This window comes from Hippocampus comes, unplaced genomic scaffold (assembly GCF_001891065.2).
Source record: "Hippocampus comes isolate QL1 unplaced genomic scaffold, H_comes_QL1_v1.1 scaffold78, whole genome shotgun sequence".
Classification (NCBI taxonomy): domain Eukaryota; kingdom Metazoa; phylum Chordata; class Actinopteri; order Syngnathiformes; family Syngnathidae; genus Hippocampus; species Hippocampus comes.
Genome location: NW_017805798.1, coordinates 156764 through 171428, shown reverse-complemented (window position 1 = coordinate 171428; position 14665 = coordinate 156764). Strand labels below are relative to the sequence as shown.

Sequence of the window (14665 nt, the reverse complement as noted above, 5' to 3'; positions counted from 1 at the left end):
GCAATCAAAAAGATCTTTTTGGCAAAGGTTTCGCTGCACACGGAGCAGCTGTAAGGTTTTTCTCCCGTGTGCGTCCTCATGTGGACCGTCAGATTCTTTTTCTTCGCGAATCTTTTCCCACAAACTGAGCAAGCGAAACGTTTCTCTTCCGTGTGTGTCGCCATGTGCACGATCAACGAGCCCTTTTGTGCAAACGTGTCGCCGCAAACTGAACAATGAAAAGTTGGCTTCTCGCCCGTGTGTGCTCTCATGTGCCTCACCATATTCGACTTGCAAGCAAACATTTTACTACAAACGGTACAGCTGAAGGGCTTTTCTCCGGTGTGCGTTCTCATGTGCTCCTTCACGCTGTACTTGCAAGAGAGGCTTTTACCGCAAAGTGAGCAGGTCAAATGTTCTTTCGCGGCGCTTGCCAAAGGTCTGTCGTCCTCTCCGGCGTCTGCGGCGCTCCTTGAGGGTTTCTCCAAGTCGCCGCCAGGCGAAGGCGCAGCTAAGCGCTGGTCGGCGGGCTCTGCCCCGCGGTGCTCTCCGCTCGGACTGCGGTGACGAAGCTGCGACCACTCGGCTGCGTTGCCTTCGTCGTCTTCGCTCTTCACGACAACGACGTTGAGTGAGAACTCGCTGACGTCGACCTCCTCTTCTTCCTCTTTGAACGCAGGGCTGCTGCGTATCGTGGTCTTCCTCTTTAATACGACGGGGCTCCGGATTTTCTTCCCGATGACCGATCGGCTGCTGGATGTCTACAAGATGCAAGCAAAACAAAAAAATTGAGCACACGTGTCAAACTTTACGAGCGGTGGCTGACCTCAAGGCATAGTATTTGGTCTGACAGGAGCTGCTGATTGATGTGAGCTCTCTATCGTATCAGTTTTTGTGACTTACATCGCTGTCACAAGGCATTTTTTTTTCTGCTGGAAAAAAAAAACTGGGCCCTGTGAAAGCCCCCCCCCCCCCCACCTTCAAACCTGAATAAACTATGGCTCATCACATTTTATTATTTATCTCACAATGGAGACATTCGCAATTTACAGCAACAAAATTTGGAGGGAAGAAAGTAGAAAAACATTATTTGCATGCACAAAATAATTTTGAGGGTAAACTGAGGTTCATTTTGACTGAGCAAGCCCAAGTCCAATTCGCTCCACAACTGTTCAGTAAACGAGTCAATTCAGCCCTATATTAAATGTGAATAAACTCTTATACATCGTAGATACGGCTTCCTCCATAACTGTTATAACATGTATAGTGTGCAGAATTGTGTAGTATATTGCCCCTTTTTAGTCATTGGCAATTTTACTCATCCTAATCAAAACAATGATACTTGTGTTTCGACTTGGAATAAAGCAATCGATGCGTTTCTCTTCCGTGTGTGTCGCCATGTGCACGATCAACGAGCCCTTTTGTGCAAACGTGTCGCCGCAAACTGAACAATGAAAAGTTGGCTTCTCGCCCGTGTGTGCTCTCATGTGCCTCACCATATTCGACTTGCAAGCAAACATTTTACTACAAACGGTACAGCTGAAGGGCTTTTCTCCCGTGTGCGTTCTCATGTGCTCCTTCACGCTGTACTTGCAAGAGAGGCTTTTACCGCAAAGTGAGCAGGTCAAATGTTCTTTCGCAGCGCTTGCCAAAGGTCTGTCGTCCTCTCCGGCGTCTGCGGCGCTCCTTGAGGGTTTCTCCAAGTCACCGCCGCGTGAAGGCGCAGGTAAGCGCTGGTCTGCGGGCTGTGCCCCGCGGCGCTCTCCGCTGAGACTGCGGCGATGAAGCTGCGACCATTCGGCTGCGTCGCCTTCGTCGTCTTCGCTCTTCACGACGACGACGTTGAGTGAGAACTCGCTGACGTCGACCTCCTCTTCTTCCTCTTTAACGCAGGGCTGCTGCGGATCTTGGTCTTCCTCTTTAATACGACGGGGCTCCGGATTTTCTTCCCGATGACCGATCGGCTGCTGGATGTCTACAAGATGCAAGCGAAACAAAAAAAAATGAGCACACGCGTCAAACTTTACGAGCAGTGGCTGACCTCAAGGCATAGTATTTGGGCTGACAGGCTGACAGGACTTACAATGCTGTGAAAAGGCATTAGCCCTCTTCTGAAAGAAAGATAAACCTGTGCCCGTGGGAAAGCTTCGACCCCCCCTTCAAACCTCAATGAACTATGGCTCATCACATTTTCAGATAAGATAAGAAAACCTTGATTTGTCTCACAATGGTGACATTCGCAATTTACAGCAGCAACATTTGGAGGGAAGAAAGTAGAAAAACAGGACGTATTTGCATGCACACATTTTTATTTGTTCATTATTTTAATTTTGAGGGTAAACTGATGTTCGTTTTGACAGCGCAAACCCAAGCCCAATTCGCTCCACAACTGTTCAGTAAACAAGTCACTTCAGCGCTACATAAAATGTGAATAAACTCTTATACATCGTAGAGATACGGCTTCCTCGTTGACTGTTTTAACGTGTATATTGTACAGAATTTTGTAGTATATTGCCCCCTTTTAGTCATTGGCAATTTTACTCATCCTAATCAAAACAATGATACTTGTGTTTCGACTTGGAATAAAGCAATCGATGATCTCTTCAAGGGGCCAAACCTCGACTGTGCAGTGAGGCACCGGAGGCAGGGAAAATGGCGGCCACTTGTCGTGCTTCTCCATCCTTCTCCTCTTTCGCTTGACAAAGTTGCTCCTCGTGCGACGCCATCGCTTGCAAGTAGTCCGACTATTTATTTTGTAACTATTTCAACAATTGCACGTTTTATTTGAGCGAGCTGCACAAGAACAAAAGCTGGGCGTCGCTGCTTTGTCACTCGACCGCCAACTAAAAAGCACACCAACTTCCGCGTTTTCTTCTTCGACGGTGGTTTGACGGCAAACATAGCAGCCTTGATGTTACGCGGGCGCCCCTTTGTGGCGGTATTCAAGAATGACCCAAAAAAAAGTAAAAGGGACGCTGAGGTCAGTCAGTGACTGTTTTTATTGCAAATAAGAGCAGCCACAAAATTTGACTTGTGACGGTTCATATTGTTTGCCCTCTTTTTTTGCGTCACGAAATCATTATGAATATACGATCAAAATGTCACTGTATGATATTTTCACAGTAAAAGGGCACAGGATTGTATCATTGCGGGATTGTCCCCCCCAAAATAGGAATAGGAATACCACCACGCTCCTGACAGCCTGGCCCTCGGCAGGTGTGGCAAAATACGTAGTTTACCACCACCACCACCAGTGTGAATGTGCGAGTGCATGAATGAAGTCTCCTTTGCGAGCCATTTCAGTGTCCAGTACGTCCAGAAAAGCACCATACCAGTCTGACGTAATATTATTTTTGTTTATGATTAAAAGCCACCATTTTCATTCGGGTGCCTTTCAAATTGTAACAACAAAAATTTTATTTGCGCAATCAGATAGCTCAATTGGCGAAGGGGACCTACCCGAGTTGCTTCTGCCATCAGACATCAGACTTCAAAAGAAACGGAAATAACATCAAATTAGCTCGCACGGACGAATAGCACTTCAGCAAAGGTGACGGCAGGGGGCGGTGTAGCACTTGTCAAAACAGCCCACTCAACAGCGCCAGTGGATGACTCCGTTTCTCAACTTTGACATGACATGGGATTATTGCCGGAATTTTATAACCGAGAAACCGCGGCGGTATTTAAAACGTCGTCACATCTCTACTGATAAGCCTTTCGGATGACATCACCGTGTATATCAATGAATTTCTCAAAACGATCGCGGATCGGAATTATGTATTCGTGTGTTTCTGCGCGTGTGCATTCAAATAAAACTTCTGAGTGAATTTCTTACCACACACTGTGCAACTAAAAGGTTTTTCTCCCGTGTGCGACCTCGTGTGAATGCTCAAATTTTGCTTTGATGCAAAACTTTTACCGCAATCTGAGCAACTGAAGGGTTTTTCTCCCGTGTGCCCTCTCACGTGTACGTGCAAACGTTCCCTTCGAGCAAAACATTGGCCACAAACTGAACAGCGCCAAGGTTTTTCCCCGGTGTGCTCCGTCATGTGGACATTCAAACTGTGCTTATAGGAAAAGCTTTTCCCGCAAACCTTGCCTGAAGAAAATGGCGTCCTGTTGTTGTGACTGTCGCCGGTTCTCCTCTCCGGCACGTCAAAGTTGCTCCTCGCGCGACGCCATCGTTCTCCCAAACGGTTCAAGTGTGAACAAACCCTTGATGAATTGAAGAGTAGCACAAAGCATAACAGAACATTTACACATCTTTTGGGAGAACACAAGTGGATGAAAAAGAAAAAAAATGATGACGGGGATTTGGAAATTGCATTTTTTGCTATCCAGGATCAGGTAATCTGTCCGACTTTTATGCCGTTTTTTTTCAAAGCAACGTTGCATTTGATCACCCTGATCCCGATCCACAGTTTTCAGTACGTTGGGGGGCTGCTGACAATCCATACTGGGGCTCCCTTCAGTCGGCCGCTGAACGTCTGCGAAACAAAAGAAGCATAAGTACATCTGAAGAAAATGGCGTCCTGTTGTTGTGACTGTCGCTGGGTCTCCTCTCTCCGGCACGTCAAAGTTGCTCGTCGCGCGACGCCATCATTCTCCCAAACGGTTCAAGTGTGAACAAACCCTGTTGCAAAGGTATTGACGACGGGTGAACAGCAGAGGAAATAATAAAAAAACACCCTCAAAGACGTCAGAATGCAACATGAAACATGAAAAGAAGACGCGCGGCGGTAAACTCACGTTTTCTACTATTTTGGAGTAATTGACACGCAACGTTTACATTTTGAGAACACGCCGTTGTATTTGTAAATTGGCACCTTACTTTCTAGGTGCAGCTCAAAAGAAGACACCAATATAGACCACGAAAACAATTTATCGCGCCCTGGACAGGAAGAAACATGAAACGGAACATTTCCAGCTTTTGAAGCGGGTTCTGACTACTGCAAAAGATTTATTCTCTCTGTTTTGTGTCTGCGCATGTGCGCGTTCAAATTGGAGCGATGGCGAAACCTTCCGCTACAATCTGAGCAACTGAAGGGTTTTTCTCCCGTGTGCCCTCTCACGTGTACGTGCAAACGTTCCCTTCGAGCAAAACATTGGCCACAAACTGAACAGCGCCAAGGTTTTTCCCCGGTGTGCTCCGTCATGTGGACATTCAAACTGTGCTTATAGGAAAAGCTTTTCCCGCAAACCGAGCACGCGAACGTCTTTTCTCCGGTGTGCGTCTGCTCGTGTCGATTCATGTTGGCTTTTCGAGCAAAACTTTCCCCACAAACTGAGCAGCTAAAGGGCCTTTCTCCCGTGTGTGTCCGCATGTGTTCATTCAAAGTACTCTCGTAAGGAATTTGTTTACCGCAAACAGAGCAGGTCAAACCCTCCTTACGAATATGACGTCTCCGGCGCGCTTCACAATTTTTCTTCTCTTTAAGAGTCGTTGCCTTTTTCAAATATTTGCCTTCTCCATCGGTCCTATCGTCCGTGTCGTCGCTGTCTGTCAGTGGAGCTGTCTGTCGTCCGTCCTCTTCTTCTATCTTGACAACGATAACCGTCAGTGGCAAGTCGCTGGCGTCCTCCTCCTCCACTTTGACGTTGGGGGGCTGCTGACAATCCATACTGGGGCTCCCCTCAGTCGGCTGTTGAACGTCTACGGAACAAAAGAAGCACAAGTACACCGTGAAACTCATAAGGAGCCTCACACAACTGTGCCGAGGCTTCTTGTGCACAGGAGAACAACATTCCGGAAACACATCGACGCGAGTGACGATGGGTGCTCCCATTGGACAGAAATGACGCGGGCGGCACCGAAAGCACAAACCAGGAAATGGAGCAAAACTGCAATTCATACTTGCTCTTGTCTTGATTTGGATATTTGTGCAATGTGCGGAGCGGCAAAAATATTTTTTTCCGTGTCAAGCGGAGGTCATTCAATGCACATTGTGCGATGCTATTTTTCAAAATTTTGGAACAGCGCCGCCGAATAGGTGCAACAACCCGCAGGAGCCCGTGCTCCTCATGCTTTGACCCACAACGTGATGGCAGCGGCGCGGCTAAACGAAAGACGAAGCATCTCGTCTAATCAACCTGCACTAAGGGGGCTAATATTGCCTACGATGCCGGGCTACGGTGGCTTGTTTAGCCCAAAAGGTAGTATTTGGTGCGGATCGGCAGTAGCACCGAGATTAAGTGATCATTTGAATCGGGTGTTGCAGCAGGGACAGATGGAAAACAAGCAAGACGGGCGGCGGCCCTTGACCGCAGCTGGACATGTCTGGTGTACATGTAGATTGTCTTCTCTGCAGGATGTGGACAGACCTTGCCTGAAGAAAATGGCGTCCTGTTGTTGTGACTGTCGCTGGGTCTCCTCTCTCCGGCACGTCAAAGTTGCTCGTCGCGCGACGCCATCATTCTCCCAAACGGTTCAAGTGTGAACAAACCCTGAAGACGTTTTCTTGTATCGACCACAAGCGCAACTTTTACCTAGTCCGTCGTTCACGCTTCCGAGAGGTTCGCCTTTTCTTCTTCGATGGTGGCCCGCGGCATTTAATATTTCCGGGGGTGCCGCTTTGCTGCCATCTGGCGACAGTATACGATACTGCAACGAGGTCCGAGTGGCTGTGAGCGTCGAAGCCACGAGCACCTCATCTGCGTATGTGTTGTTTCTCGTTGTCGAATTACCATTACTCGAGTCCAAATGTCGGAAGACACCTCGAGCTGCGTCTTCCATTCCATACCGCCGCAAAATGGCAGCCGTGCGAAGTCATGGCTCCCATCTTGTGACGATACTGAAGTGGCAAAAGAGGCGCGAAGAGCTCGAAAACTCGATGGTCTTGATTGCAATGGGGGCAATAACAATTTTGTTTGGTATTGTTGTCAAAAAGTGTTCTAAAAAACACTGAATTAAAAATGAATCATAATATACAACAATACATCACATACAACTGGAATGGCCGCTGATAGGTAATGAGTCAAGTCAGGGCAAGTCAGCTTTATTGTCAAATATGCTCTATGTACAACATACAGCACAGATGAAATTTATTTCCTCTCAATCACAGTGCAAACACTGTTTTAGCAAGGAGAGCATTTATTGTCCGTTGTGTGTCAACATGTGTGTAGTCAAACTTTTCTTATACGTAAAGCCATTGCCACAAAGTAAGCATTTGAATGGTTTTTCCCTCGTGTGCATTAGCATGTGGGATTTCAAAGTGTGCTTGTAAGATAAGCTTTTACCACAAACTGAACAACTAAAAGGTTTCTCTCCGGTGTGTTTGCACCTATGCGCAGTCAAAATGTGCTTATAGGAAAAGCTTTTGCAACACACGGGACAAGTGAAAGGCTTTTCGCCCGTGTGCTTCCGCATGTGAGTTTTCAAACGGTTTCGGTAAGAAAAGCTTTTTCTGCAAACTGAGCATGTGAAAGGTTTCTCCCCCGTGTGCGTTTGCACGTGTGATTTCAAAGAGTACTTGTAAGAAAAGCTTTTGTCGCAAATGGAGCACGTCAAAGGCTTTTCCCCAGTGTGTGCGGCTGTGTGTGCAATCAAGGCGACTTTTTGAGCAAATGTCTCGCCACAAACGGAACAACTGAAAGGATTTTGTCCGTTGTGCTTCCACATGTGTATGTTCACATTTTGCCTCGTCGTAAAATTTTTACCGCAGACCGAACAGCTACTCCTCGTAGCTCGTTCTGCACGCTCGCTGGGCAAAGTTGCTCCTCGGACGACGCCATCGTTCTTTCAACCAGTCCCAATAGTTTCGCTCGTTTCCTTAGCAACGACGTGAACAGTTTGTGGCCGAGGTACAAGCACTCATCTCAACGTCGCTCTTGCCTTCAACTCGCACTCGTCGTCAACTTCCGCCTTATTTTTCTTCGGTGGTCGCTTTTCGCACAATGGCAGACGTGTTACGGCAAGGCTGCCATCTTGGGGCGGTATGGCAGACGGCCATATACAAACATACATACATACATACATACATGCAATAAATTCAAGGTAGACACCCTCATCGTGGTTTAGCTCGTTTATGGTGATGGCACGACAACTACACATTTCGGCACAGAGAAAGGAACATATAGAAAGTAAAGATAATAAAAAAGAGCAGAACATTTCCAGGGCTCTTGGGGTGCCGTTACACGAGGGAAACGAGGGCACACAAACCAAACAGTGGTTGCTGACACATCTGTGGTGGTGGGCTAATAACATTGATACAGAAAAAAAAGTGATTATAAATTGTGATAAACTGAATTTGGTTGGGGCTTATTTTTAGCTCTCTCAGAGTGGCACTCCAATGCAGTTGGTGGCAGTAATGCGCCTGAACGTAGCTGAAGTCAAGTCAGGTCTGAAAGTATTCGAACTTTTAAAACAGTCACAGCAGCTCAAGACTATCTTGGCGAAGCTGCAAACACAACACAAACATGACGTAAGCCTGAGCAGTGAAGACAGCAACATTCGACGATGAAGATGACCACGATGAATTGAAGAGTAGCACAAAGCATAACAGAACATTTACACATCTTTTGGGAGAACACAAGTGGATGAAACCACAACATGGAAGCGGCAGGGGTCAGTTGTTGGGGAAAAAAAATGATGACGTGGATTTGGAAATTGCATTTTTTGCTATCCAGGACCAGGTAATCCGTCCGACTTTTATGCCGTTTTTTTTTCAAAGCAACGTTGCATTTGATCACTCTGATCCCGATCCACAGTTTTCAGTCTGACCGAATCCGGATGAGCGGGGCGCTAAATGGGACAACGTATCCCAACATGGGCTACCACCGCACAAGAGCCAACATGGGGTCACCTTTGACATTTTTGCTCGTTCTTCAAATCTCTTTGGGGATTGATTTCATGGGGACGAGATCATTCTTATTTTTATGTGATTTTTACTTTGGTATAATGAAAGGAGTTACTTGCTAGCCGATATCTACTTCTATTTGAACAGGACGCTTATTCTTTGTGGTGCATCCGCTTGTGTGCAGTCAAATTGGCCCGCTGAGCGTATCTTTCGCCGCACAGCGAGCAACGAAAAGGTTTCTCTCCCGTGTGGGTCCTCATGTGCGTGACCACGCAGGACTTAAACGCAAAGGTTTTGTCACACAGCGAGCAACCGTAAGGTTTTTCTCCAGAGTGGGTCCTCATGTGTGAGACCATGTTTGGCTTCAGAATGAATCTTTTGCCGCACAGCGAGCAACCGTACGGTTTCTCCCCCGTGTGGATCCTCATGTGCGCCACCATGCTTGAATTTTGAGTGAACGTTTTGCCGCAAACGGAGCAAATGAAAGGTTTCTCGCCCGTGTGCGTTCTCGTGTGGGCGACCAAACTTTCCTTGTGAGAGAATCGTTTCTCGCACAGGGTGCAGCTGAACGGTTTTTCCCCCGTGTGCGTTCTCATGTGCCGGACCATGTCGGACTTATTTGTGAATCCTTTGCCACAGGCGGAGCAAGTGTAGGGTTTTTCTCCCGTGTGCGTTCGCGTGTGTCTGATCAGAGGTCCGTTTTGAGCAAATGTTTTCCCGCAAGTGGAGCAGCTGCCACCCGTCTTCTTATGGAAGGATTTCAGCGCTTTGTCGTCACCTTCGCGGTCTGCGTCGCTCGCATCGCCCATGTCGTCACTGTCCGACAGCGGCGCCAAGCGTTTGTCGGGCGACGGCCTTCCGAGGCGGCAACTAAGCGGAATCGACTCGGGTGCGTCGGCGGCGCCCTTTACGGAGACAACCGAGAGAAGCAACTGGCTGACATCGGTCTCGTCCTCTTCCTCCTTAGTGGGGCAGCCCCAAACGGGAGGTCCCAACCTGCGGCTGAGGGTTGAGCTCCTCTCGATGACCAATCAGCTGCCGGACGTCTGGAGGACGCAAGCAACACAAAGAATATGTAAGCCAAATCACAGTGAGCCCTATTTCAGAAATTAGGTTTTTGCCATCATCAACAATCTCGTAGAAACATTCTTTTGACGGACCCCGAGAAACATCATTGTGCCTTTTCGTGTAAACATTTAAAAGTCAATCATGCTAATCGAGAAGCGGAACGTGCTGAAATGAAATGAGGAAGCCGGCGAGCGTGCACCTCGTTTGTGCAGCGTCGTGCCAGCAGCAGCTTTTTCCACCCGTGGTCGCCACTCGGTCGCGTCTCGAGCGCGACAAACTTGCTCCTCGTGGGACGCCATGGCTCTTTCAAAAATGTTTGCTTTTCGTTCTTCCCAACTTGGCTTTTACAACGTGTTTTTTTTTTTTTTTTTTTGCCACCAGTACGGCGTTGCTCCTTTTGGCCTCTTTGCTAACGTCCGCTTTTCTTCTGCTTCTTTTTGTTGATTTGGGCTTTGTGGCATCGAGCGTTTGATGTGCGTTAGCGCCACCTACTGTGCTGGAGTGTGGCTCGGGGATGTGCAGGACACATTCCAGGAAATACTGGTGAAGGGTGTGGGGGCGGGGGGGTCCTCGAAAAAAAAACACGGCGGGCAAGAGGGGAGATTGAATCAACATTTAAAAATATAGAAATTCGGAGTGAGTTGGTTTTTGTAAAAACAAAACAAAAAAAAAAGAGGTCATTCTTATTTTTATGTGATTTTTACTTTGGTATAATGAAAGGAGTTACTTGCTAGCCGATATCTACTTCTAAACAAAAAAAAAAGAGGCACGAAATGAGTGACTGCACTTAATGTTGTTTTGCTGTTCAGCATTTTTGTGCTCTCGTTGATTTTTAATCCGCGAGAAGAAAAACAAGAACATATGTTTCCGGTTTTATACTTTGTTTCAAGTTTAAACTTTTTGTTGCTGGGTTAGGAAAGTGGAAAGCACATGAATTCAGTTGTAGGAAAGAGAGCATCTTAACGACTTGCGTTTTACACTCCAAAAGAATGACATTGGGGGTGCAAATTGTTTGAAATGCGCCGTTCAAATAAACCTGCCTTGCCTTGCCAAGAACGCAGTTGCAGTGTGTGACCAAAAAAGAACAGTAGGGGGCGGCAAAGCGCCTTAAAAGCTTAACGCCAGCCGCTGGGAAACACAAAGAAAGAAAGGGGGAAAAAAAAGCACATTGTGCCGGTTAGGTTAGCATAGCATAGCGCAACGTAACGTCCAACGCAGCAAGCGGACAATTTTTTTTTGGAGCAACTTGATTTCACACACGCGGACACACGAAAGCGGAGAGTAAATCTTTTCCTGAAGTTCCCCTTGTAATTCCGCGGCATCCGAGGAGCTAGACTTTAGACCTGACGGTCCCCGTGGGGGAATTCTTTTCCACAAGAACACATCGAGATCAACAGTGGCAGAAAACAGACAACACAGAACAAAAACACAGCAGTTGTCACCGAACAAAAGACATATTTCGTGGGGCCCTCTTGCCTAGGGCAGCTAGTTTTGGGTGGATATGTGAAATCCGCTTCAGTCCTCCTTTTTACGCATACGGAGAGCGTTGTACCAATGCAAACCAACGAAATAAACGTGTATTTGGTTGACATAAGTGACCACGCAGGACTTAAACGCAAAGGTTTTGTCACACAGCGAGCAACCGTAAGGTTTTTCTCCAGAGTGGGTCCTCATGTGTGAGACCATGTTTGGCTTCAGAATGAATCTTTTGCCGCACAGCGAGCAACCGTACGGTTTCTCCCCCGTGTGGATCCTCATGTGCGCCACCATGCTTGAATTTTGAGTGAACGTTTTGCCGCAAACGGAGCAAATGAAAGGTTTCTCGCCCGTGTGCGTTCTCGTGTGGGCGACCAAACTTTCCTTGTGAGAGAATCGTTTCTCGCACAGGGTGCAGCTGAACGGTTTTTCCCCCGTGTGCGTTCTCATGTGCCGGACCATGTCGGACTTATTTGTGAATCCTTTGCCACAGGCGGAGCAAGTGTAGGGTTTTTCTCCCGTGTGCGTTCGCGTGTGTCTGATCAGAGGTCCGTTTTGAGCAAATGTTTTCCCGCAAGTGGAGCAGCTGCCACCCGTCTTCTTATGGAAGGATTTCAGCGCTTTGTCGTCACCTTCGCGGTCTGCGTCGCTCGCATCGCCCATGTCGTCACTGTCCGACAGCGGCGCCAAGCGTTTGTCGGGCGACGGCCTTCCGAGGCGGCAACTAAGCGGAATCGACTCGGGTGCGTCGGCGGCGCCCTTTACGGAGACAACCGAGAGAAGCAACTGGCTGACATCGGTCTCGTCCTCTTCCTCCTTAACGTGGAAGCGTTCCGGATCCTCCTCTTTATTCTCCAGATGGGGGTCAGGTGGAGCCTTTTTTTCGTCTTTGACGTGGTGGGGCAGCTCCAAACGGGAGGTCCCAACCTGCGGGTGAGGGTTGAGCTCCTCTCGATGACCAATCAGCTGCCGGACGTCTGGAGGAGGCAAGAAACACAAAGAGCATGTAAGCCAAATCACAGTGAGCCCTATTTCAGAAATTAGGTTTTTGCCATCATCAACAATCTCGTAGAAACATTCTTTTGACGGACCCCGAGAAACATCATTGTGCCTTTTCGTGTAAACATTTAAAAGTCAATCATGCTAATCGAGAAGCGGAACGTGCTGAAATGAAATGAGGAAGCCGGCGAGCGTGCACCTCGTTTGTGCAGCGTCGTGCCAGCAGCAGCTTTTCCAACCCGTGGTCGCCACTCGGTTGCGTCTCGAGCGCGACAAACTTGTGTGTGCACCGGCGTGCCAGCAGCAGCTTTTCCACCCCGTGGTCGCCCCTCGGTTGCGTCTCGAGCGCGACAAACTTGCTCCTCGTGGGACGCCATGGCTCTTTCAAAAAGGTTTGCTTTTCGTTTTTCCCAACTTGGCTTTTACAACTTGTTTTTTTGCCACCAGTACGGCGTTGCTCCTTTTGGCCTCTTTGCTAACGTCCGCTTTTCTTCTGCTTCTTTTTGTTGATTTGGGCTTTGTGGCATCGAGCGTTTGATGTGCGTTAGCGCCACCTACTGTGCTGGAGTGTGGCTTGGGGATGTGCAGGACACATTCCAGGAAATACTGGTGAAGGGTGTGGGGGCGGGGGGGTCCTCGAAAAAAAAACACGGCGGGCAAGAGGGGAGATTGAATCAACATTTAAAAATATAGAAATTCGGAGTGAGTTGGTTTTTGTAAAAACAAAACAAAAAAAAAAGAGGCACGAAATGAGTGACTGCACTTAATGTTGTTTTGCTGTTCAGCATTTTTGTGCTCTCGTTGATTTTTAATCCGCGAGAAGAAAAACAAGAACATATGTTTCCGGTTTTATACTTTGTTTCAAGTTTAAACTTTTTGTTGCTGGGTTAGGAAAGTGGAAAGCACATGAATTCAGTTGTAGGAAAGAGAGCATCTTAACGACTTGCGTTTTACACTCCAAAAGAATGACATTGGGGGTGCAAATTGTTTGAAATGCGCCGTTCAAATAAACCTGCCTTGCCTTGCCAAGAACGCAGTTGCAGTGTGTGACCAAAAAAGAACAGTAGGGGGCGGCAAAGCGCCTTAAAAGCTTAACGCCAGCCGCTGGGAAACACAAAGAAAGAAAGGGGGAAAAAAAAGCACATTGTGCCGGTTAGGTTAGCATAGCATAGCGCAACGTAACGTCCAACGCAGCAAGCGGACAATTTTTTTTTGGAGCAACTTGATTTCACACACGCGGACACACGAAAGCGGAGAGTAAATCTTTTCCTGAAGTTCCCCTTGTAATTCCGCGGCATCCGAGGAGCTAGACTTTAGACCTGACGGTCCCCGTGGGGGAATTCTTTTCCACAAGAACACATCGAGATCAACAGTGGCAGAAAACAGACAACACAGAACAAAAACACAGCAGTTGTCACCGAACAAAAGACATATTTCGTGGGGCCCTCTTGCCTAGGGCAGCTAGTTTTGGGTGGATATGTGAAATCCGCTTCAGTCCTCCTTTTTACGCATACGGAGAGCGTTGTACCAATGCAAACCAACGAAATAAACGTGTATTTGGTTGACATAACTGTCACGTTTGTCAAAACCTATACATGTCGTTTGGTGAAAAACAAACCATTGTTTCAAAGTTTAGGTGTTCGGAAGAGGAAAACTGTGTCGCAAGTCTTTTTTTCCTCTTTGACGTGGTGGGGCAGCTCCAAACGGGAGGTCCCAACCTGCGGGTGAGGGTTGAGCTCCTCTCGATGACCAATCAGCTGCCGGACGTCTGGAGGAGGCAAGAAACACAAAGAGCATGTAAGCCAAATCACAGTGAGCCCTATTTCAGAAATTAGGTTTTTGCCATCATCAACAATCTCGTAGAAACATTCTTTTGACGGACCCCGAGAAACGTCATTGTGGATATGTGCAGCTTGGGAGGTATTTATTTGTATTTATTGAAGATTTATGTAAATTCATTACGCCTGGAAGTTTATTTCTCCATCGTTTTATTGTTGCCTTTTCGTGTAAACATTTAAAAGTCAATCATGCCAATCGAGAAGTGGAACGTGCTGAAACGAAATGAGGAAGCAGGCGAGCGTGCACCTCGTTTGTGCAGCGTCGTGCCAGCAGCAGCTTTTTCCACCCGTGGTCGCCACTCGGTCGCGTCTCGAGCGCGACAAACTTGCTCCTCGTGGGACGCCATGGCTCTTTCAAAAAGGTTTGCTTTTCGTTTTTCCCAACTTGGCTTTTACAACGTGTTTTTTTTCCACCAGTACGGCGTTGCTCCTTTTGGCCTCTTTGCTAACGTCCGCTTTTCTTCTGCTTCTTTTTGTTGATTTGGGCTTTGTGGCATCGAGCGGTTGCTG

At 47.6% G+C, this 14665-nt stretch overlaps 2 protein-coding genes across 2 annotated transcripts in view; one reads left to right on the top strand and one right to left on the bottom strand.

The window, feature by feature from the left end:
• LOC109525140 (zinc finger protein Xfin-like) overlaps positions 1–12592 on the bottom strand; it is a 23416-nt gene extending 10824 nt beyond the window's left edge. Inside the window, exons 1-8 of the mRNA XM_019885430.1 lie at positions 12517–12592; positions 11433–12295; positions 8933–9736; positions 4930–5843; positions 3756–4143; positions 2597–2723; positions 1314–1954; positions 15–740 (exon numbers count right to left, since the gene is read on the bottom strand). Of these exons, the coding sequence (XP_019740989.1) occupies positions 15–740; positions 1314–1954; positions 2597–2723; positions 3756–4143; positions 4930–5843; positions 8933–9736; positions 11433–11981 (4149 nt within the window). The 5' untranslated portion in view covers positions 11982–12295; positions 12517–12592. The remainder of the gene's footprint in view (positions 1–14; positions 741–1313; positions 1955–2596; positions 2724–3755; positions 4144–4929; positions 5844–8932; positions 9737–11432; positions 12296–12516) is intronic.
• Positions 12593–14219: 1627 nt separating this feature from the next.
• Positions 14220–14665, top strand: part of LOC109525317 (gastrula zinc finger protein XlCGF8.2DB-like) — a 4687-nt gene continuing 4241 nt past the window's right edge. The window contains exon 1 of the mRNA XM_019885743.1: positions 14220–14237. Coding sequence (XP_019741302.1) covers positions 14222–14237 — 16 coding nt within the window. The 5' untranslated portion in view covers positions 14220–14221. The remainder of the gene's footprint in view (positions 14238–14665) is intronic.